Below are 21,777 nucleotides of genomic sequence, written 5' to 3' on the forward strand. Positions count from 1 at the left end.
CAGGCCCTTCAGCCCACGATGTTGTGCCAACGTTTTATCCAGCTCTAAGATCGATCTAACCCTTCCCTCCCACATAGCCCTCCATTTCTCTATCATTCATGTGGCTATCTCAGAGTCTCTTAAATGTCCCTAATGTATCTGCCCCCACAACCTCTGCCAGCAGTGCGTTTCATGCACCCACCACTCTGTGTGAAAAACTTACCCCTAACATCCCCCCTATACTTTCCTCCAATCACCTTAAAATTATGCCCCCTTGTGTTAGCCATTTTCGCCCTGGGAAAAAGTCTCTGACTGTCCACTCAATCTATGCCTCTTATCATCTTGTACACCTCTATCAAGTCACCTCTCATCCTCCCTAGAGAAAAGCCCTAGCTCATTCAACATATTCTCATAAGACATGCTCTCCAATCCAAGCAGCACCCTGGTAAATCTCCTCTGCACCCCCTCTAAAGCTTCCACATCCTTCCTATAATGAGGCAACCAGAACTGAATGCAATGCTCTTGAACTCAATACCCCAACTACTGAAGGCCAACACACCATACGCCTTCTTAAAAACCCTATTGACCTGCCTGGCAACCTTGAGGGATCTATGGACGTGGACCCCCAGATCCCTCTGTTCCTCCACACTGTTAAGAGTCCTGCCATTAACCTTGCATTCTGCCTTCAAATTCGATCTTCCAAAGGGTATCACTTCACACTTTCCCGGGTTGAACTCCATCTTCCACTTCTCAGCCCAGGTCTGCATCCTATCAATGTCCTGTTGTAACCTACAGCAACCTTCTACAGTATCCACAAAACCACCAACCTTTGTATCATCAGCAAACTTACTAACCCACCCTTGCACATCCTCATCCAGGTCATTTATAAAAATCACAAAGAGCAGGGATCCCAGAACAGATCCCTGCGAAACACCACTGGTCACCGACCTCCAGGCAGAATATGCTCCATCTAAGACCACCCTTTGTGTCTTCTATGGGCGAACCAATTCTGAATCCACACAGCCAAGTTTCCTTGGATCCCATGTCTCCTGACTTTCTGAATGAGTCTTTCATGAGGAACCTTATCAATCGCCTTACTAAAATCCATGTACCACATCCACTGCTCTACCTTCATCAATGTGCTTTGTCACATCTTCAAAGAATTCAATCAGGCTCGTGAGGCACGACCCGCCCCTCACAAAGCTATGCTGACTGTCCCTAATCAGCCTATGCTTCTCCAAATGCCCATAAATCCTGTCTCTAGGAATCTTCTCCAGTAATTTGCCCACCACTGAAGTAAGACTCACTGGTCTGTAATTCCCAGGGATATTTAGTAAGGAACAGGATTTATAGTACTGCAAAATTCTCTGTCAGGTGATTGTGCTTTTAGTTTAATAGACATGAATTCTGTTCTGTTCAGGGAATCCAGGATTGCATTTTGCTGTTGGATGGACATTTCAATGTTAATTTATACGAGGAGATTGAGTATAGATTAACTATATCAAGTTTAAAAGGCATCATAAAAAAGGAAGGGTATCGCAAATATGCAATTGCACCTTTCATAGTTGAGAATTATTCTGGGGGAGGACTTAACAGCTTTAATATAGGAATAGGAAGGCGAAAGAAAGCTCCACTGCTCCGCAGACCGCCCCGGAAGGTTTTTAACCGGGCACTTTCAGCGTGACCTCCGGTTCCTTGGCGGAAACATTTAGAAGTTGCAGAGAGAGCGAGACTGGGAGATTTGGGTCTGTAACATTGTGGAGGACCGGGCAGTGGAAAGGCGGAGGCAGCAGCGGGAGCCGGCGGAGGGCCCGGCAGCGACGAGATGGCGGGCAACTTCTGGCAGAGCTCGCATTAGTGAGTGTTTGATCCGAGGACTCGGCCTATGAGGCCCGGGTACAGGGAGGGGGTTCACTGGTCACCCACCCGGCCCGGGCACAGGGAGGGGGTTCACTGGTGTCACCCACCCGGCCCGGGCACAGGGAGGGGGTTCACTGGTGTCACCCACCCGGCCCGGGCACAGGGAGGGGGTTCACTGGTGTCACCCACCCGGCCCGGGCACAGGGAGGGGGTACACTGGTGTCACCCACCCGGCCCGGGCACAGGGAGGGGGTTCACTGGTGTCACCCACCCGGCCCGGGCACAGGGAGGGGGTTCACTGGTGTCACCCACCCGGCCCGGGCACAGGGAGGGGGTTCACTGGTCACCCACCCGGCCCGGGCTCAGGGAGGGGGTTCATTGGTCACCCACTTGGCCCAGGCACAGGGAGAGGGTTCACTGGTGTCACCCACCTGGCCTGGGCACAGAGGGGGCATCCTCACATCCAGCCTAAGCTGGTGGTTTTCACTCATCCTCACCCTTCTGGGCTGGTGATAAGGAGGGGGGGGGGGGGGGGTCTCTGATCCTCACAACCAGCTTGTGCATGAGGGAGTTCACTGATTGTGAACCCTTACATTGCCGGTCGTTAATCCCTGCATTCCCAGCAATCTTTCGCAGTTGTCCACCCGGCCCATCCTTACCCATCTGGCCTGGGCTTGAGGAGGGGGTTCAGTGGGTGATCCTTGTACTCAGCCTGAGCATGAGGGGGTTCACTGATTCTTGCACACCCAGCCCAGGCATAAGGAGGAGGGTTTACTGATCCTTACAACTGGCCTCTCCTCGCCCACCTGGCCTGGGCATGAGAGACTTCATTGATCCTTGCATCTGGCCCCAACCATACCCACTCAGCCTTGGCATGAGGAGGGGCTTCGGTGGGTGATCCCTGCATCTGGGTATTTGAAGGGGTTCTCTGATTCTCACACCTGTCCAATCCTTGTCCAGTGTGGATACCACCTGATTAACGGGGCAATTCCCTCTCATCCCCATTCTTGCTGACTGAATGCAATGAGATGGTTCACTTGGCCCCATCTTTATACTATTTTGCCCTCACTGATTCATATTGCAACTTTCACACTTGGGCATAGCCGAATTCTGAGTCTATTTGGGTACCTCCTGATTCATTAGATGGTTCCCAGATTCAGTGCCATTGTAATCCATTCTGGGCAGCTTCTTTGCTCCATCCAAATATTGTTATTATTTGCCCAATGCTGATTAACTGATGATCTTTTTCTGTTTTGGTAACTTTATGACCTTTGGTGTCATACATTTTCTATGATCTTAAGTTGTGTATCAGACTGAATTCACTTTGGAACCTGTTTCTTTCTTTTGGACTCTGAATCCAAAAAAAGGTTAACTCTGTAGTTGAGCTTGATTTTAGAAAAGTAAGGAAAGATCTAGTGCATGTGACAGCAGGTGGTTCTTGTTTTAACTTGGGCTGTGGTAGGCCATTCAGAAACTTCAAGACTTTTAAATGAATATCTTTATAAACAAGAATATTCCAAAAGCCTAGTTCATCTTTGAAAACTAATATCTTAACCAAATGTTACATTGGGATCATAAGGGGAATTTTTGGCATTATGGTCTTAACCCTGCCATCAAAGAACAAAAGCAATTGCCAAGACCGTTTTGAAGGATCTACTGAACGGTGACTTCTGTATATTTGTGTTTTTATTTTTTAAATTTTGTAATATAAATGGTGTTAGATATTTATTTAAATCTAGGAGAGAGCTTACAGTCATGCTTCTGGAGAGAGATTTTGAAGTTAAAATATATTTTGCTGCCCCTGTTTATGCCACATCTGTTAGCAGTGGATTGTTCTTGTACAGAAACTGAGAAAATCCAAGTGTGGTCATTGTTTAAATCTAACAACGTGTATGGGTGACTTCAGTGGTTATGGAAATGTTGGTGTCAATAATTTAAAAAGAGAGATGAGGTGATGCGGGCAATCTTTAAAGAACTAGCTGTGAAATTGCTAGGGTTCCACATCACCATGAGAGAAATAAAGAGTTGCATTTTTACAGGCGTTCCATGGTCTTGGGAATGTATTTAATGAGATTAAGGAAGCGTGAATGGTTGAAAATGAGTGCAAGTGATAGTGATGCAAGGAGAATAGGAATCTTCTGGATTGTTGATCAGTAGGCTGCTTTCATAAAAGAAAATGTTGCACTTAAAATGCCTGTTCCTTGCTTAATATGCTGCAGAATGCATTCCTGTCAGTGAAAAGCTCATAGTGTATAAAATGTGGCAGCCAGTTTATACTTATTACTATCCCACAAATAATTACCAGATAATATGATTTTGATATTGTTAATTGTCAGGTAAATATTGTCCAGGACATTGGGGATACTGTTCCTACTGTCCCTACTGTTCTAGATAGTGCCATGGGATTTTTTTGTGTCATTTGAGAGAGCAGATAGTTCAATGTCTCATGCATAATATCTGTACTTTTGTTTCCTGGTGCATCCTCATTACTCTGAAGTGTCATCCTATCTTAGGATTGGAGCTTTAATGCAGGAATTTCTGAATTGGGTGAGAGTGATACCAATTGAGCCATGGCTAACAGTTTGGAGAAATGCTTGATCTTAAACATTATACACAACACCTAACTACTAATGTTGTGAATTAAATATTCCATCTGTTTTAGCTGCAGCATTATAGAGTCACACGGATCTCAGGTAGATGGAGTTTACATTGATCATCAAGCACTCATTTTCAGTTATCCCATTTATTCTGTCTGCATTCTCATCAACTCCCTCCAGATTCTATCACTCACATGCTCACTAGGGGCAATTTACAGTGGCCAATTAACCTATCAACCCACATGTCTTTGGAATGTGGGAGGAAATCGGAGCACCTGGAGGAAATCTGTGCACTCACAGGGAGAACGTGCAAACTCCACACAGATGGCACTGGAAGTTAGGATTGAATCTGGGTCTCTGGATCTGTGAGGCAGCCGCTCTTATAGCTGCACTGCTTTGACATAAGATATTTATTAGTCACATGTACAGTGAAATGGGTCATTTTACATTACTGTGCTGGGGGCAGCCCGCAAGTGTCGCCACTCTTCCAGCGCCAACATAGCATGCCCACAGTTCCTAACCTGCAGGTTTTTGGAATGTGGGAGGAATCTGGAGCACCCAGAGGAAACCCACGCAGACATGGGGAGAATGTACAAACTCCTTACAGTGGCGGAATTGAACCTTGGTTACTAGGGCTGTGATAGCGTTACAGTAACCGCTATACTACTGTGCTGCATATCTGTTCACATTTTAAATTTTTATTGCAATTGTCCCTACTTGAAAAGAGGATATGAAGTGAAAAACATTCCACTTATCTTCTGTAAAATCCTGCAATGTTTTTTTCATTATAAGGCAATAATAGGAATAAAAGCAGAAAGTGTCGGAAACTCTCAGCATGTTGGGCAGCATCTGTGGAAAGAGAAAAACAGTTAACGTTTTGGGTTGACAATACTTCATCAGAATGCCTTGCAGCCATTGGTTCTGATGAAGGGTCTGATGAAATGTCAACTGTTTCTCAATACACAGTTGCTGTCTCACCTGCTAAATGTTTCCATCATCTAATGTTATTGATTCAGATTTACAGTCTGCAGTTTTTGATTTTCAACCTTTTTTGAGGGTTTAGCTTATGTAATGATCCTTCTAATGCCTCTAAAAATTGTATCTTGCTTTCATTTTCTGTGCTGTGTAATACAATTTCACCTGTTGTTGTCTATTTTAAACACTATAAGTTTGTTTGTTCTGTGCCAGCTTACAGTGGATCCTTGATAAGCAAGATGTGATGAAAGAGCGGCAGAAAGACTTGAAATTCCTGGCAGAAGAAGAATATTGGAAATTGCAAATATTTTTTGCGAATGGTAATGCTGCTTACTTGCCTTTTTAGCAATTATTGCGAAAGGAAATTTATATTGGTTTCTTTCCAAAGAAATTTATTTTGGAAAAACAGTGAAGCATCCTCTCAGCATACATCCTGTCAATCCCCCTCAGAATCTTGTGTTTCAATAAGAGCCTCTCTCCTTCTCCATTCCAAAGAGTATAGGCCCTGCTCGACCTTTCTTCATTTATTAATCCTGTGATTCCGGAAGTCAATCTTGTGAAATTACCTCTAATGCAAGCATCTGAAATATGAAGAATAGTACTCCAGGTGTGATCTCACCAGTGCCTGTAAAGTTGCATGAAGGCATCCCTACTATTATATTGTTTGCAATAAAGGCCACAGCTTTCTTAGTTACCTGTTGCATCTGCATGCTAACTTTTTTAGTTTTCTGTGCTAGGATTCCCTGATTCCTTTGTACTACAACACTTTGTAGTCCCACTCTGATTTTTTGTTAAAACAAGTCATCAAGATCGATTGTAGTTGAGGCCCCAGCACTGCTTTTTGTGGCACCACACTAGTTATTGAGTGCCAATTGGAAAATGACCAATTTATTTCAACACGTTGGTTTCTGTTAGTTAGCTAGTATAGTATGCCAATATATTAGCACAACCCAACTCCTACCATGTGCTATATAACCTTCTAAGTGCATCCTGTGAAATGCCTTTTGGAAATCCAAATACACTACATCTACTGGTTCCCCTTCATCCAGCCTGTATGTTACATTCTTAATGAAGTCCCGCAAATTTGTTAAATGCAACTTCCCTTTCTTAAAACCATGATGACATTATTTGATTGTCTTGTGGTTTTTCAGAATGTCCTGCTATTATCTCCTTAATAATGGATTCTAGCCCTTTTTCCCCCCCCCCCCCCCAGTGACAGATGTTAGGCTAACTGGCCTATAGGTATCTGTTTTCTGTCTCCCTCTCTTAAATAGTGGCATTATATTTCCATTTTACCAATTCAGGATACAGAGAAGTTTGATAAATTTCTCTGCAACCACTTCCTTTGAGGCACTAGGATGCAGGCCATTAGGTCCCCAGAGACTTGGTAGCCCTTCTATTTTCAAGCAAAATGCAAATGCATAGGTTATACATGCTTTAACTTTCTGACTTGGTAATTTCCATGGAGAATACACTGAATCTTGGCCCTTGTTAACCAAATATATGCCATGCTACGAAAAGTGCTGCAACAGTTAAGGGAAGGGAGTTTTAATTTTAAGCTATACCAACAGGGAAATTGCAGTTGTAAAAATCTTTGTAAATTTGTCATCTTGTAACTACTATGATTAAATGAAAGATTTAGTTCAAGATATAGGGATGAACCCCAACTTAGTTTAATAAATTATGTAAATTTCTAAAGGGCAAAGCAAACATTGTGAATAAACATTTCTCCTTGTCTCACCAATAGTAATCCAAGCCCTAGGGGAACACCTTAAATTGAGGCAGCAGGTTATTGCAACTGCAACAGTCTACTTCAAGAGGTTCTATGCCAGGTAACGTTACTTTTCCATTTAGCTTTATTCTAAACCATTCATTAGAATAAAGTATCAATTATAATAAAACAAACCATTCACACTTGGTACTAAGATTAGCTTTGTTTTCTTGCTGTTCCATTAATACATACCTACATCAAGTGCATAAGCTGTGTCAGTTCTGATGTATCTGACAAGTGAACCACCACCTAAATGAAACCTATTTCTCTGTAATACTTGTGTTAACTTTCTTGTAGTGGGTGCTGTGTATCAATATATACATAGCCTTATTATAGATTATTTATTTTCATATAAACTGTGTTATTGTTCTGCTGTTGCATTCTGTAAAAGTTTTTTTTCTATTTTACCTCTAAGATAGTATTCCATTAATTTTAAATCATTATCTGTGCTTTATTTTATAACTCTAATAACTTTGTTATTATTTCCAAATTTCTGATATAATTGTTCCTGAATTAATTTGGACATCACATAAAAAGATGTATTTACTTATCACCTTCTGTGATTTCAGGACATTTCCAAAACTTCAACCAATGAAACAATTTTTGTGATCCTGTCGGTGTTATGTACAATCCCAATTGTACAGACAAAGTCCATAAACTAGAAGCGAGATAAATGATCAGAAAATATGTTTTGGCAGTCTTGCATTGAAAGTATTTCTCAGAAAAATTCTTCTATTCTTTTAAAGGTGCTGGAGAGACTAGAAAAAAAGTTTTATGTCTTTGTGTTTTTGGCATTTATAGTTTTCATCAATAGATTGTTGATTTATTCATTAAAACAAAAAATCTTTTCATGAGCAAAATTTTACCAAAATCTTTTATCATGTTAGGTACTCACTGAAGAGTATAGATCCAGTATTGATGGCTCCAACTTGTGTATTTTTAGCATCGAAAGTAGAGGTACTTCTATTATTATTTAATAATAATATGAATCAGTTTTGATTTATCACTATTCAGATAATAGAATTATCATGTGAATTACTATTAGTTGAAGGATTTATTCAGTATGATATTAAGTGATGTATAGATTTTTGGAAAATCTTATAGGGGATATTCAGTAATGCAAGAATGACTGTAGAGTATTAGATGTGGAGGGGTTCACTTGCTGTTTAAGCTTTGAGATGAAATTGAAAGGGTTTTGACACAACATCTAGACTTTGGTCAACTTAATACACTATTATAGTGATTTTGCAGAGCAGTTTATTCCTCTTGTAGCATGTGACCTAAAGAAAATGTGAAAATATCCATGGATATCATTAAAATGGATATGGATATTTACAGCATTTACAGCATGAAAGCAGGTGAGGACTAATGTGTATTCAAGATAGCATGCAAGGATGAAAGGGTATTTCACACTTAGCCATTTTATTCAATTAATGATAAGAGCTGATTCCATCCAGGATTGTCAAAGTGGAAAGATGAGTGGGATGGGGATAGGTTATATTGAGGAGTATTTGGGATGATCTAAAACAAAGCCACAGTTATCTTGTACTGTTTTCTGGCATCATTTTAAGCCAGAAAAATGATAGTTCAGATTAGACAGGTTTATTTTTCCAAGTATTTCAAACATTACTGATTTTAAGTGCCTGCCTGAGGTAATGTCACCAAGTAATGCTTGTCGAGGGTTCTCTCCAATTTGTTGAAATGGTATTGGTAGAGAATGCCTTGAGAACATTAGGAGTTCTCTGCTGTGGAAAATCAGTCACGTATCTGCAGGCAGGGTATCTGTGGATCTTCTGCCAAATTTATCTGTAAGGTTCATTAAGAATTTCTTTCCTTGGTATCATCTAAAATATCTGCTAGAATATTATTGGGTAAATTATATTTATTATGAAAGATTAATTAGGGTAATGTAGCTTTGCTGCAGTTTTTGAACATTTTATCAAGAACCAACACAATAGATGCATAAAATATCCTTTTTAAAAACTACAATTGATATTAGTTATAATGAGGAGCTCTTGATATAGGAGGTGAAATAATTATTCCTGATGTGCAAATTTATCCTAATTTGATTTCAACTGTATTTGACAGGGGGGAAATTGAAACTTTAATATGTATATGTTGTAACCCTAATCTTTGAAGTACTGTAATTTAAACCAAAACATTCAGTTCAAATTTTTCTATGTCTTTTTATGTTGTATTGGGTGGAACTTCCTGCCAAAACCTATTCTTTTGTTTTTAGGAATTTGGTGTGGTCTCAAACACGCGTTTGATTTCAGCTTCAACTTCTGTGTGTAAGTACAAAGACTTTTTTGTTATTTCTCAGTACTTTCCAGCTAAAATTTCTGTTATCATTATGCACTTAACAGAAGATAGGCAGAAGACAAGATACAGGTGATCCCTGCGTTATGGGGTGATTGTGTTTCTAGAAAGCGGTCTATATCACGATTTCTTCCATAACGCAAACCCACATAATCTGCACGTGTCAAAAAACGCAAATTGGGGAAAAAGATTTGTGTTTATTTATTTACCTTTTTCTTCACACAAATTTAGTGAAAGCGAATTGTATTTTGTATTTCGAATATTTGGGTTGTGATTTGTAAATTATGTAAGGACCAATTCCTGTTACCTGAAAGGCCTTTACGTGGGGATTGCTTGTATGTGAAATTGTTGCCTTCCTTTTATTGCATGAGTGAAGGCAATGATATAACTTGTTAACAGTAAACATGGATAGGCCATGGAGACGGCCACTTAAGTTGAATAAATGTGGTAGTCAACACTTTCTATGCATATTTGTTTGCTCGTATTTGTAAGCTGCAGCACACAGGATGTGTGGGGCCCATATTTTATCACATACATCACGAACCTGCTGTTTGGTTGTCCCAGCGCAAGAGCTCCAGTTAATTTTTGAGGAAATTTGTTTGGATCTCTTTTATTTGGGCTTTTGGTATAATTTGTTCCAGGTAGTATATGCAGGTTTCTGGCTAGCTGCGTACTGACTAGCAAAGGAAGATTTGTCTATTGTTGGCGAAGTGTAAGGCTAGTCATGTTGAAGGCATTGCAGAAAATGATAGATGTGTAAACAATCAGCAGGTAGTGTCTGCTTTATAATGGAATTTTCTTTATAAAAAAGTAAATGTATTCCATAAATTTGAAGTTAGAGTTTTATTGACCATCTGTTGCTTTAGTTTTGCTGTATTGAACTGTTTGAACTTCAAGTATATTAGTTTTGTGATGCAGTCAACTAACTTGTAGTTTTCAGCTGGGAAAGTTGTCTATAGAACATAGAACAGTACAGCACAGGAACGGGCCCTTCGGCCCATGACATTGTGCTGGACTAATTAAACGCCAAACTAAAATAGTCCCTTCTGACTACGCAAGGTCCATATCCCTTCATTCTCTGCATATTCATGTGTCAATCTAAGAGTCTCTTGAACGCCTCTATTGTATTTGCCTCATTACCACCCCTGGCAGTGCATTCCAGGCACCCACCACACTCTGTAACAAAAAAAAACTTGCCCTGCACATCTCCTTTGAACTTGCCCCCTCTCGCCTTAAGTGCATGCCCTTCAGTATTAAACATTTCGACCTTGGGAAAAAGATACTGGCTGTCTATCTATGCCTCTCATAATCTTATAAACTTCTATCAGGTCTCCCCTCTGCCTCCGCTGTACTGGAGGCGGTAGGGTACTGAAGTTAGTATATTTTTTTTACAGTGGGATAATTGACCTTCTTGGGTATCTGCTTCATAAAAGACATAAAATCATGGAAAATAAGAGTGGGCCATTCAGTCGTTTGGGTCTGCCCTACCATTCAACGTGATCATTATTGATCATCCACTTAAGTATCCTGTTCCCAACTTCTCCTCAAATCACTTGATCCTTCTGGCATTAATAAATATGTTTAATGACTAGGCCTTCATTGCTTTCTGTGGCAGAGAATTCCACAGGTTCATAACCTTCTGGTGAAGAACTTTTTCCTGATCTCTGTTCCAAGTAGCACCCCATATCCTGATGCTGTGACCCCTGGTTCTGAACTTGCTATCCATTGGGAACAATCACCCTCTATCTAATTTGTCTGGTCCTGTTAGAATTGTTAAGGTTTCTATGAGATCTCCTCTCATCTATACTGACTTAAGGTATGGAGTGAATGTAAGCCTAGCCAACCCAGTCTCCTCTTGTCTGTCAATCTTGCCAACTTGAGAGTCAGTCTAGTAAACCTTGTTGCACTCCCTTTCTGACAAGAATGTCCTTCCTCAGATTAGGAGATCAAAACTCCACATGTGGTTTGATTAAGACTCTGGACAGTTTCAAGAAGACATCCTTGTTTGTGTACTGAAATTCTCCTACAATGAAGGCCAATATACGAATCGCCTTTATAACAGCTTGTTACACTCGAATGCTTGCTTTCAGTGATTGGTATATAAGGACAACTTAAGGGGCAACAGCATCCTTCTCTTGTAACTCAAGACCAGGTCTCATTGTGCCTTCCTCTTCCCCAAATTATTGCTATTCATATAATATCTTTCTGTTTTTCCAACCAAAATGAATAACCTCACATTTGTCCAAGTTCTGCTGCATCTGCCAAACATTTGTCCACTTGCCAACTTATCTAAATTGCCTTTGAATCTCTTTGCATAACCCCCCTCTCCCCACCAGCCCCCCCCCCCCCACCCCCACCCCCATGTAAACTACCAGAATGGTTGGAAATGTAACCCCATTAGTCACTGCCTAACATCTGGAAAAAAGCCTGTTTATTCCTACTCTGTTTGGATTCTGTCAGCTAATTCTTAATCCATGCCAGTATGTTATTTCTGATCCCATATGCTTCAATTTTGCACACTAACCTCTTATGTGGGACCTTAACAAATGCCTTCTGAAGGTCCAAATACAAAACATCCTCTGGTTGTTTTATGTAATTATGCTGCTAGCTGCATCCTCAAATAAACCCTATGGATTTGTTAAGCATGATTTTCTTTTCATAGAAGTTTTTAGCGGTCCTTATTCTCTGCAAATTTGCTTCTGTACTTCATCTTCCTTTTTAATGAATCTTTTTGTCCTCCTTTACTGAATTTTTAAACTGCTCCCAATCCTCATTCCTGCTGCTATTTATGCCAATTTTTATATGCCTCCTTTTTGGATCTTGTAGTAAATAAATATTGTTTTATTATGTGTAGGGAAACTAAAGGAAACAAGCAAACTACATAGTTATTTTGATGTGTTGAACTTGGTTTAATTATTTTAACATTTCATCTTTCCATTATGATATAGTGAAAACCAGGTTCTCTTATGCATTTCCTAAGGAATTTCCCTACAGAATGAACCATGTAAGTATTATAGTTTTGCCTCTTTATATAATGGAGTATAATTACTCATTAGATCCTTCACAATGCTTGTACATATGGAGGTAATCTTGTAAAAGTAATTATTTTCCTTTAGCTTAATATTAAGGTGGTGATTCAGTATGGGTGTGTTTCAGCATGTCCAAAATAACATAGAATGTTGTTACATGACACTCATTGCGATTGGGGATACTTAAGAAGTATATGTTAGATCATGAATTTCCTCCACTTCTAACACTCAATTTAGATTACATTGTCCATCTTAATTTCACATTTCAAAGCATATCTTAAGGCATTTGCCTTTTTATAAGAAAAATTTTGTTCAGTATTCCTTGATTTTATTTTTATTCAGTTGGTTTGAAACATTTGTGGCATTTCTTTAGCAGTTCATTTCTAAGTGTGGGAAAATATTCAGTGGTTTTCAGTGGCAATAACTGAACCTATTTCAGAATAGTCATAGCCCCCAGTTTCACTCTAGTTTTTGCTTCTGATGCTTTAACAAAAAGTTGTTTGTGTTGTGTGTAACAGGGCACAGAATTCAAAGTCCCTTTTGTATCAATGTCCTTGCATAACATATGGCACTATCATCCACACACCATGTCAGATTTTCACTTTCTTCTTTAACATTCGCCTCTCTGATTCCAAATGGTCACTCAACAGCAAGGTTCCCAGCTTCATCTCCTATGCCATCAGCCTGATGAATTTCCACCTAAGCAAAATATTGAGCCCTGCTTTCTTTGCTTTCACAACCACTTCTTTGGACAAGAATCGTGCACCTGCACTTTAAATCAATAATTTAAACTCCCTGTGCAATTAGGATATTTTCCTCTGGTACCCTCTTCTTAAATTTTTTGATGGGAAATGCTAGCTTGATACCCTTTCTCCAAATGGCATCACCTGCAGGCAGGTTGCAATCATCAAGCCATTTAAAAGTGTTTATTTGTAGAATTTCTAAACACAGTTAACTTAAAGTACTTTAACTAATTCATTGTTTTTTTAACAGATATTGGAATGTGAATTCTATTTGTTAGAGTTAATGGTAAGTGCTTTTGTCTTGTTTTTATTTGCAACAAAAATTGATAGCTGTTGGAAAAAGATCAATTTTCTATTTTGGGTGCATAGTTTCAGTGCCAATCACATTCAAATCAAGTAGTTTTGTGCTGTGACTCTACACTAAATACTAATTTGTCAGATATAATTCAGTACATCCTTATAACAACTGACATTGTAGTTCAGTTTAGGCTTGATTCGGTCTCTGATCCCTGAAGCAAGATGATATTTTACTTGTCTGCCATGCCATTTAACTTTGGGTTTGTCTGAAACCGTTTAGAGACTTGTCAACTATTTAATAATATTTTGCATTCTTTATGAAGGATTGCTGCCTGATAGTATACCATCCATATAGACCACTGCTACAGTATGTACAAGATATGGGACAAGAAGATATGTTGCTACCATTAGCATGGTAAGATTGTCCAATAATCAGCAACCTTTCTTTATGCTGTGGTGTTTGTAGATTTAGAACATTTGTATTTATGATATTTTGTGACTAAAGGCTGATGTTATTTGATGTGCAAAATTTCCTTTTGTTGGTAAATATGTAATTTTCCAAAAAAAAGGTTTCTTCAGAAAGAAGATCTGCATTTATCTAGCTCCTTGTGTTGTCAGCACTTCTCTGTTAAACAGGTATATTAATTGTAGGACTATTTTTAATTTAACACTTATGTTTCTCAGTCAGGATGCCCTGAGGCATGCATTAAAGCAGCTCAAGGATGGTAGAGCAGTTATATTTTTGGAACTTCTTCACTTGGAAGTTGTACATGACATGTACATTTATATTAAATATTTATGAATGACACTCATTAGCAATTTGCCTGTTCTTTGTGAGCATATCTAACACTGGGAGGAAAAAAGTACCTTTCATGTCCTCAATATCCCATAGTGCTTCAGAGCCATTGAATTACATTTGAAGTACGGAAATGTGGCAGCCAGTTTGCACACAGTGGCAGGATAAGTGACCAATTAATCTGATTTGGTGGTATTGGCTGTTCAGCAGGACACTGGGAAAACTGCCGGCTCTTCTTCGGAAAAGTGCCGTGGGATCTTTTACGACCACCTGAACAGACAGACAGAGCCTCGTCTGAAAGATGGCATCTGTAACAATGCAGCACTCCCACTCCCTCAGTACTGCACTGAAGTGTCAGCCTAGATAATGTGAGCCAGTCCTGGAGGTGAGGCTACTAGCAAATGAGCCAAAGATAAATAAATTTGCCTCTCTTTTTTTGTAGGTGTCACTTCAGGAACAAATACTGGAAATGACTAGTACTTAGGCTGGGTCAAGAAATTCTAATATCAATGAGCTTTTGAGTTTTGGCATTTAGGCTTTTTGAAATAACACTGTTTAGCTTCCAAGACAGATCAGTTATAAAAATTTGTAGTTCATTAAGAAAAATGTAATTTTAAAACTACGTGCCTTAATCTGCACAGGAGGATAGTGAATGACACCTACAGGACAGATCTTTGCCTCATGTATCCTCCATTCATGATAGCCTTGGGTGAGTAAATAGTCGTTGGACTTGAGATAAAATTTGTTGAATATCACTGTTAAATCTGAAGTCATCATTCTTTCAAGCATTTTGGAATTAATATTTCCAACACGAATTAACAAATTAATACTTGCCTGTGAATTAATGCTATTAGTAAATTCACTAGCAATTCATGATTGAAATTTGTTTTAATATTGTAACTGATTTGCTGTTCAGTTGTTAGTGTATTTGGAAATTAATTTTGAACACATCTCCATCTTAGTCTTAACATAACTACGATTTATTTTGAAAGACTAAATTAAACTTGTCAATGATTAGCTAATTCAGAACTGTTCAAACAGATGAACAACATAATTTCATTTTATCAGATGTACGATGAAGGAAGAGAAATGTGTTTTGATGTTCAATAGACTTCAACAGCTTTTGTTCACTGTGGTTAAGTGAATGTACATCTGACAAAGAATAAAGTTTGAATGCTGGTTTCCACAATTTATAATGCAGTGCATTCACACAATACTTCAACCTGTGGTTCCTACGTCATAGTGCTCTTAAACATAAGTCAGTGGTTGAATGAATGCATCTCTAGACCTGACCATCTAACTCTTGGACCTGAAGATTTGCGAGCCAAACTATAGATCATGGACTCAGTCCTGCAGCTTATATTCCAACGGGCAAATATTAGGAGACAAAGAAAAACAAACTTCTAAGAAATTATTGCCCTTTATAGGCCACCCTGGGTATAACATTTGTGCTAAATTTATAAGTCTTAAACTTGGCTAAACTACCTTGGATTGTGAAGCCTTAATGATACCATCATAGGAATCCTCACAAGCTCTTGCATGTTTGGCTACTGCCCACACAACTGTGGCCTTCAAACTTCAAATGATTTAGGATGTGACTTTTCTGCTGGGTTCTTTGGTTGAACATGAAGACACTGTCAATTAATTCTCTTTAGCTATCAGCTAAATGATTGGACTATCCATTTGAAAATACTAAAACAGTGTTAATTTTATTAAACTGACTAGATCCTTTTAATCAAGTAGAAATATTTCCTCATAACATTTTATTTGGATAATTTGTGAATTATCAGCATTATTACAATCTGTAGATTATATTTTGCTTTCATTTTCAGAGTGGTCGATGAATGCCTTGTTTCTGTGATCCACATTGTATCAAGTGCAAAGGATTACTAGGGGTCTATGATTTTATGTTGAAGATGCTGCTGGCATAGTTGTATACATTATTGTTATGGAGAGTGAAATCTGTTAGAAAGTAATATTTTGTAAAATATAACCAAATAGTAAGTTGAACTTGTGTTGACTTCTCATTACAGCTTGTTTGCACGTAGCATGTGTAGTCCAGCAAAAAGATGCACGTCAGTGGTTTGCTGAACTCTCAGTGGATATGGAAAAGGTGAAGTTTGCCTAGAAATCAAATCGATTGCTTGCATTAGTTTTTAATTTTCCAGTTTATAAAATAATTATAGAAGGAATTATTTTAAAAATGTGAAACAAAAGAAAAATACTGAAAAGTAGTAGTGATTGCTGCGAGATAAGTTTGCATGTTTACATCAGTTGCTTAATTCTGGACTTGCATAAGAGCATAATAGAAGACTGGATGACATGTTTTAAAAAAAAATGCCCTCATGGGAGAATCAGTTATGGGGAATAAGAAAAGACAGCAGTTAAAAAAAATACTGAGTCTGTCTTTATGGAAGAAGATACAAGTCCTCATAAATATTAGAGAATCAAGGGTCCAGTGCAAGTGAAATAAAATAAATTAGTAAAGAAATACTACTGCATATGTTAATCAGTTTGAAAACTAATTAATCCCAAGGACTTGATGATCTACATCTCAGAGTTTTGAATAAGGTAGTTAGGAACAAATGGATGTTTCAGCTGGCCTTTTCCAAAATGCTCCAGATTCTGGAATGGTTCCTGAAGATTGGGGGTTAGCAACATTTAAGAAAAGAAAGGGTAAAAGGGGAATTGTTGACCTGTTAGCCTAACTGGTAGTTGGGGAAAATGCTTGAATCTATAGAGTACTCAAGATGTTTAGAAAATATTTATTTGTAATACATGAGGAAATTTATTTTTCTCTAAATCTAATTCTAAATTAATTTTAATATTCTGGATCATTTGTGTGTGCAGATTCTTGAAATAATCCGAGTCATTCTGAAGCTGTATGATCTATGGAAGAATTTTGATGACCGAAAAGAGATGGCTGGAATCCTTAACAAGATGCCAAAACCGAAACCACCTCCAAACAGGTATTTCATTGAATGATGCATCACAAAGCCATTTGGGCCACCAGTGTGTAATAATGGACATTTTATGAGTAAAGTTTAAACTCTGTAGAAAATGAGATTTCAATGTTAGACTTTCTAAAGAAAAATCAGTGGTACTTACATGTGGGGGAGGGAGAGCAAATATTAAGGCATTTAAAAAAAAGATTTTGAATATTAGAGTGGAACCCCAGTAGACTTCTTTCCAGGCTTGCGATATTTCAGAAAGTGAGTTTCTAATTACAGCTGCTGATGGATGTCTTGATGTTTTGCTCTAACATAGCAGCAGTGTAACTGTGGCAAAATTGGAGTTGGTGGGAATTAAGGTGCAAAGTCTCCACCGTAGGGAATCATAGTTACTACAAAAGAAGATAACCATGGTTGTTGGCTTCGGTAGCTGGAGGTTAAACATCAGAGTCCCAGAGTTTTGCTGCAGGTGTTCTGTAGGATATTGTCCTAGGCCTAACCATCTTCAGCAGCTTCATGAAAGTAGTTTGCTGCCTATTCTGTTCCTCAGATAATAAAACAGTCCATTTGGGCTCATAAGTGGCAGTAATTTTCACACCACACTAGTTCTAAGCGAGAATTACAATACTCTGTGACCTTTCCAGTGTTTTATAGGGTTTGAATGTAACCTCCTTACCTTGGCACATTCCATGTCTCCCTATGCTTTACTTAACCTGTGAAAATGCAGCATAAAACGATGGTTTGTAAAAAAGTGTGTCAGGAACAGAAAGAGCAAACAAGAGTATTCCCTCCAGTTGGTCAGAACATGGAAAAAGTGGTAAAGGACAAATTTGAAGACTGTGAAAGCATGCAACATTCAGAACTAGTTAATGGTATAAATAGAAACAAATAGGTAGGACCTAATAACCATTCCATGGATCTGGTTATCAATTGACCTCCTATAAGAGCTGGCACAGGCATGATAGGTAAAATGATTTCTTTTGGTGTTTGATTCTGAAATTCTAAATCAGGACTCTATTCAATACACCACGTGGCTGAATAACAGTAACTCCAGACAATGCTAAAGAAACTCATCTCCTGGATAGGGTCCTCCTTGTCCTCTCATTTCATCCCACCAGCATACGTATCAAATAACACATCATTCTCTGCCACTTCCGAAATATCCAGTGGGACCCCACCACCAAGCATATCTTTCCCTCCCCACCCCTTTCTGCCTTTGGCAGGGACTACTCTCTCCATAACTCCCTAGTTCACTCCTGCCCCCCCCCCCCCCCCCCCCCCCCCCCCCCCCCCCCCCCCCCCCCACCCCCAATCCCACTCTCACCATGGGAGCTTTCCACTGCCCCTGCCATAGGTGCAACACCTAACACCTGTCATACACCACCTCCATCCAGGGACCCAAACAGACCTTTCAGGTGAGACAGAGATTCACCTGCACCTCCCTTAACATCATCTACTGTATTCTGTGCTCCAAGTGTGGCCTTCTCTACATTGGTGAGACCAAACGCAGACTAGGTGACTGTTTCGCAGAATACTTGCACTCTGTCTATATCCACGATCTGCATCTCCCCGTTGCCAGTCACTTCAACTCCCCCACCACGCTATCACTGATATGATGGTCCTTGGCCTCCTCCACTGCCGGGAGAATTCCAAGCACAAACTAGAGGAACAGCACCTCATTTTCCATCTGGGAACCTTGCAGCCTGACGGCATGAACATTGAATTCTCCCACTTTAGGTACTTCCCCCACCCACCATGCTTCTTGTCTTCCCATTCCTAGCCTTTTTTTTCCCCTGTCTCTCCTTGCCTTTGACCCACAGCCTGGTGGATCTGCTCACCCCTCCTCCCCTGCACCTGCCTATCACTATCTCTTACGTGCATCTACCTATCACCACCTTGTACCCACCCCTCCTCCCGTCTTTTGTCCACCTATCACTGCTCTGTTTACCCACCCTATATACTGGGCTTTCCCTTTTCCTACCTTCAGTCCTGACCCAAAACATTGACCACCTGCTTTTCTCCACGGATTCTGCCTGGCCTGCTGAGTTTCTCCAGCATTTTTTAAAATCTGAAATATAAGGAAGGTTGGGAAGAGGGAATATTCTAATGTTTTAACCTCTGCAGATGTTCTATTTTGACAGTTTTAATTCCTATTCTTTGCCTTTCTCATACAGTGAAGGAGAACAGGGCCCTAATGGTAGTCAAAATTCTACCTACAGCCAGTCCTAAGAAACGGACAATTCTGTGTACAAAAGATGTAGAGCTGAGTATATTTCGACTGTTTGATAGCCAAGGAACTTCCTTACACTTCATGAGGACATTCTGCAAGTAGGCACAGTGGTGGGAAGACCCATGATATTGAGACTGGAGATGATTTATCACAGTTATTCAGAAAAAAAAACTATTGTTGGAAACTAAGAAGAATACTCTTAAGAACTGCTGCTGCAAAAAAAACACTTGAGTTTCATTTATGTTTGTAACTTTGTCAAATATTTTAGAGAGGACATTTTATTTATTGTCCTACTTGTACTGCATTTTAAAACTATGCCTAATAAAATGTAAACTGGGGTAAAAGATTTATACAAATTCCCCAATTGAATTTTGAATTACAATCCAAGGAAAACTGGTTCGGCAATTTGGGGGGGGCAGGGGGAATATGGTTCTAAGTTGGTGATTTCTTTCCTTAAGGAAATATGTACCTTTTTTAAAAAGCAACAATAATGTTGGTACTTGAAATATGTGGAATTAAAATAATTATGAAATGGAACCTGTAAAGTTTGTGGTAGAGATATTTCTATTGTGAGTTCAAGGTTCAGATTTCCCATTTCATGTTTCCAGATACATTAGGATTGATCCTTTCTATTTGCAAAGCTCTGGATTAAAACTGTTAATCTTTAAATAAAGTAAAAGGAGAAAACATGAAGAAATACTATTTTTAAAGGTGATCTTTAGTAGGGTTACTTCTAGTTTTGTAGATAGTCCTATTACAGTGTTTGTGATATAACAACTGATCTTTGGGCTTGGCCCTAGCATCTATACAAGATGTATGGTAATATTTGGTAAGGTTGAAAATACTCTGGTTACTTATTTAATAACTTAAAAGTGGCCATCTGAACTTTAAAAACAAACTAAATGAACCAGTGCTATAGGGAGATCACTGGCTGCTTTTTAACTGTCTTGATGTGGGTAAAGCATAAACATGCAAACTTTTTTTTCTGTTCATGCCTGTTTAAATAGTTTACTTTTGGAGGAGTTTCCTCCTTGCTGTTTTGACCATCACTCTTTGGATTGTACCAGTTTTATTAAATTTGCCAGCATTTGAGTGACATTTATGTTGAACTTTTCTATAGAAAAGTGTAATTGAGTTACAGCTGTTACAAAAATGACAACACTTAAAGTGCTTATTTGGCTGTAAGGCCCTTTAGGATGTCCATAAGTTTAAAAACAGCATCATTATAATTGCAAGTCTTTTATTAAATCTGTTACAGAAAGGGACATATTTGAAATGAACAGGGATATCGTCATATTTAGTACCTTTTCTGAGCCATGCTAAAATATGACTTTTTAAATATTTTGTGATGTGGATAAGATTTTCTGAAAGTACAGTGGTTGAAACAATCGAGTCAGTAGAGACTATTACACTGTACAGCGATGAACAACAATCTCTACTACTGAAATTCCTAGAAAGCACATTTTCAGATGTTTTTCCTATTAAAGTGAATTGTGAAATTAACCTTATGAATTGTATTGCATTAAAGTGGACAGTCTGATCTATTTTTCATTTTGAAGTTTATGGCAAATGTGGTTTTGTTTTTATTTTTATAACCCCATTCCCTTATCTAAGCCACAACCCAACTGTCAGAGTCTATAATATTTTATCTGCTTGATATGCCTTGGTCTATAAATTAATATGACCACAGACTGAAGAAATCAGATTGCTTGAATGACTTGTGATTTTTCACTGTAGCACATTGGTGCCACAATAGTGGAACTTTGACTTACAATTCTATCCTTGAATCTGTGGTGGGTTAAATAATGATCTAAGGATACCTTATAGGTATTGAGAATTTGAAACCAAGATAAATGAATATATCATATCTGTTAACCATCTATACTAGAATAAACAAATGCAAATTAAAGCATTCTCAAACTATTTCTTCAATAGTTTAAAATCTGGAGTTTTTATACCTCTGTTTAGCAGATGATAACATTTGCAAAAAATGTGAAGATGTTCAAAATAAACCAATAAACAACATTCTCCACCACTGCGTCAGCACAATCTTTGGTTCACTGAGTTCAAATATGAAAACCTCAGATGCCTACTGTCCAATACCACCCTTCCCCCCCCCCCCCCCCCCCCCCAAGATGCTGCCTGAGTTCCTCCAGCAGCTTTTTTTTTGCTATCCTTACATTGTTGGTTCTGATGGGTGTGCCAGACTCCAAACCCTGTCAAAGAAGAT

At 38.9% G+C, this 21,777-nt stretch overlaps 1 protein-coding gene across 1 annotated transcript; it reads left to right on the forward strand.

Moving 5' to 3' along the window:
- Positions 1-1,605: 1,605 nt before the first annotated feature.
- Positions 1,606-21,581, forward strand: ccnc (cyclin C). The gene is made up of 12 exons (XM_052024596.1): positions 1,606-1,836; positions 5,625-5,731; positions 7,159-7,243; positions 8,070-8,139; positions 9,422-9,473; positions 12,450-12,505; positions 13,524-13,559; positions 13,894-13,985; positions 15,008-15,075; positions 16,400-16,479; positions 17,217-17,335; positions 19,492-21,581. Exons 1-12 carry the CDS (start codon positions 1,805-1,807, stop codon positions 19,544-19,546), a joined length of 852 nt encoding a protein of 283 aa, XP_051880556.1. The 5' UTR covers positions 1,606-1,804; the 3' UTR covers positions 19,547-21,581.
- Positions 21,582-21,777: the final 196 nt, after the last annotated feature.

This window comes from Pristis pectinata, chromosome 10 (assembly GCF_009764475.1).
Source record: "Pristis pectinata isolate sPriPec2 chromosome 10, sPriPec2.1.pri, whole genome shotgun sequence".
NCBI classification, from domain to species: domain Eukaryota; kingdom Metazoa; phylum Chordata; class Chondrichthyes; order Rhinopristiformes; family Pristidae; genus Pristis; species Pristis pectinata.

Bases quoted from the DNA above. Each gene is read 5' to 3' on its own strand.
- ccnc (XM_052024596.1), top strand. From the start codon at position 1,805: ATGGCGGGCAACTTCTGGCAGAGCTCGCATTA. The intron at 13,560-13,893 runs GTAAGTGCTTTT...TTCTTTATGAAG, and splicing joins TCTATTTGTTAGAGTTAATG to GATTGCTGCCTGATAGTATA. The intron at 13,986-15,007 runs GTAAGATTGTCC...TAATCTGCACAG, and splicing joins ATGTTGCTACCATTAGCATG to GAGGATAGTGAATGACACCT.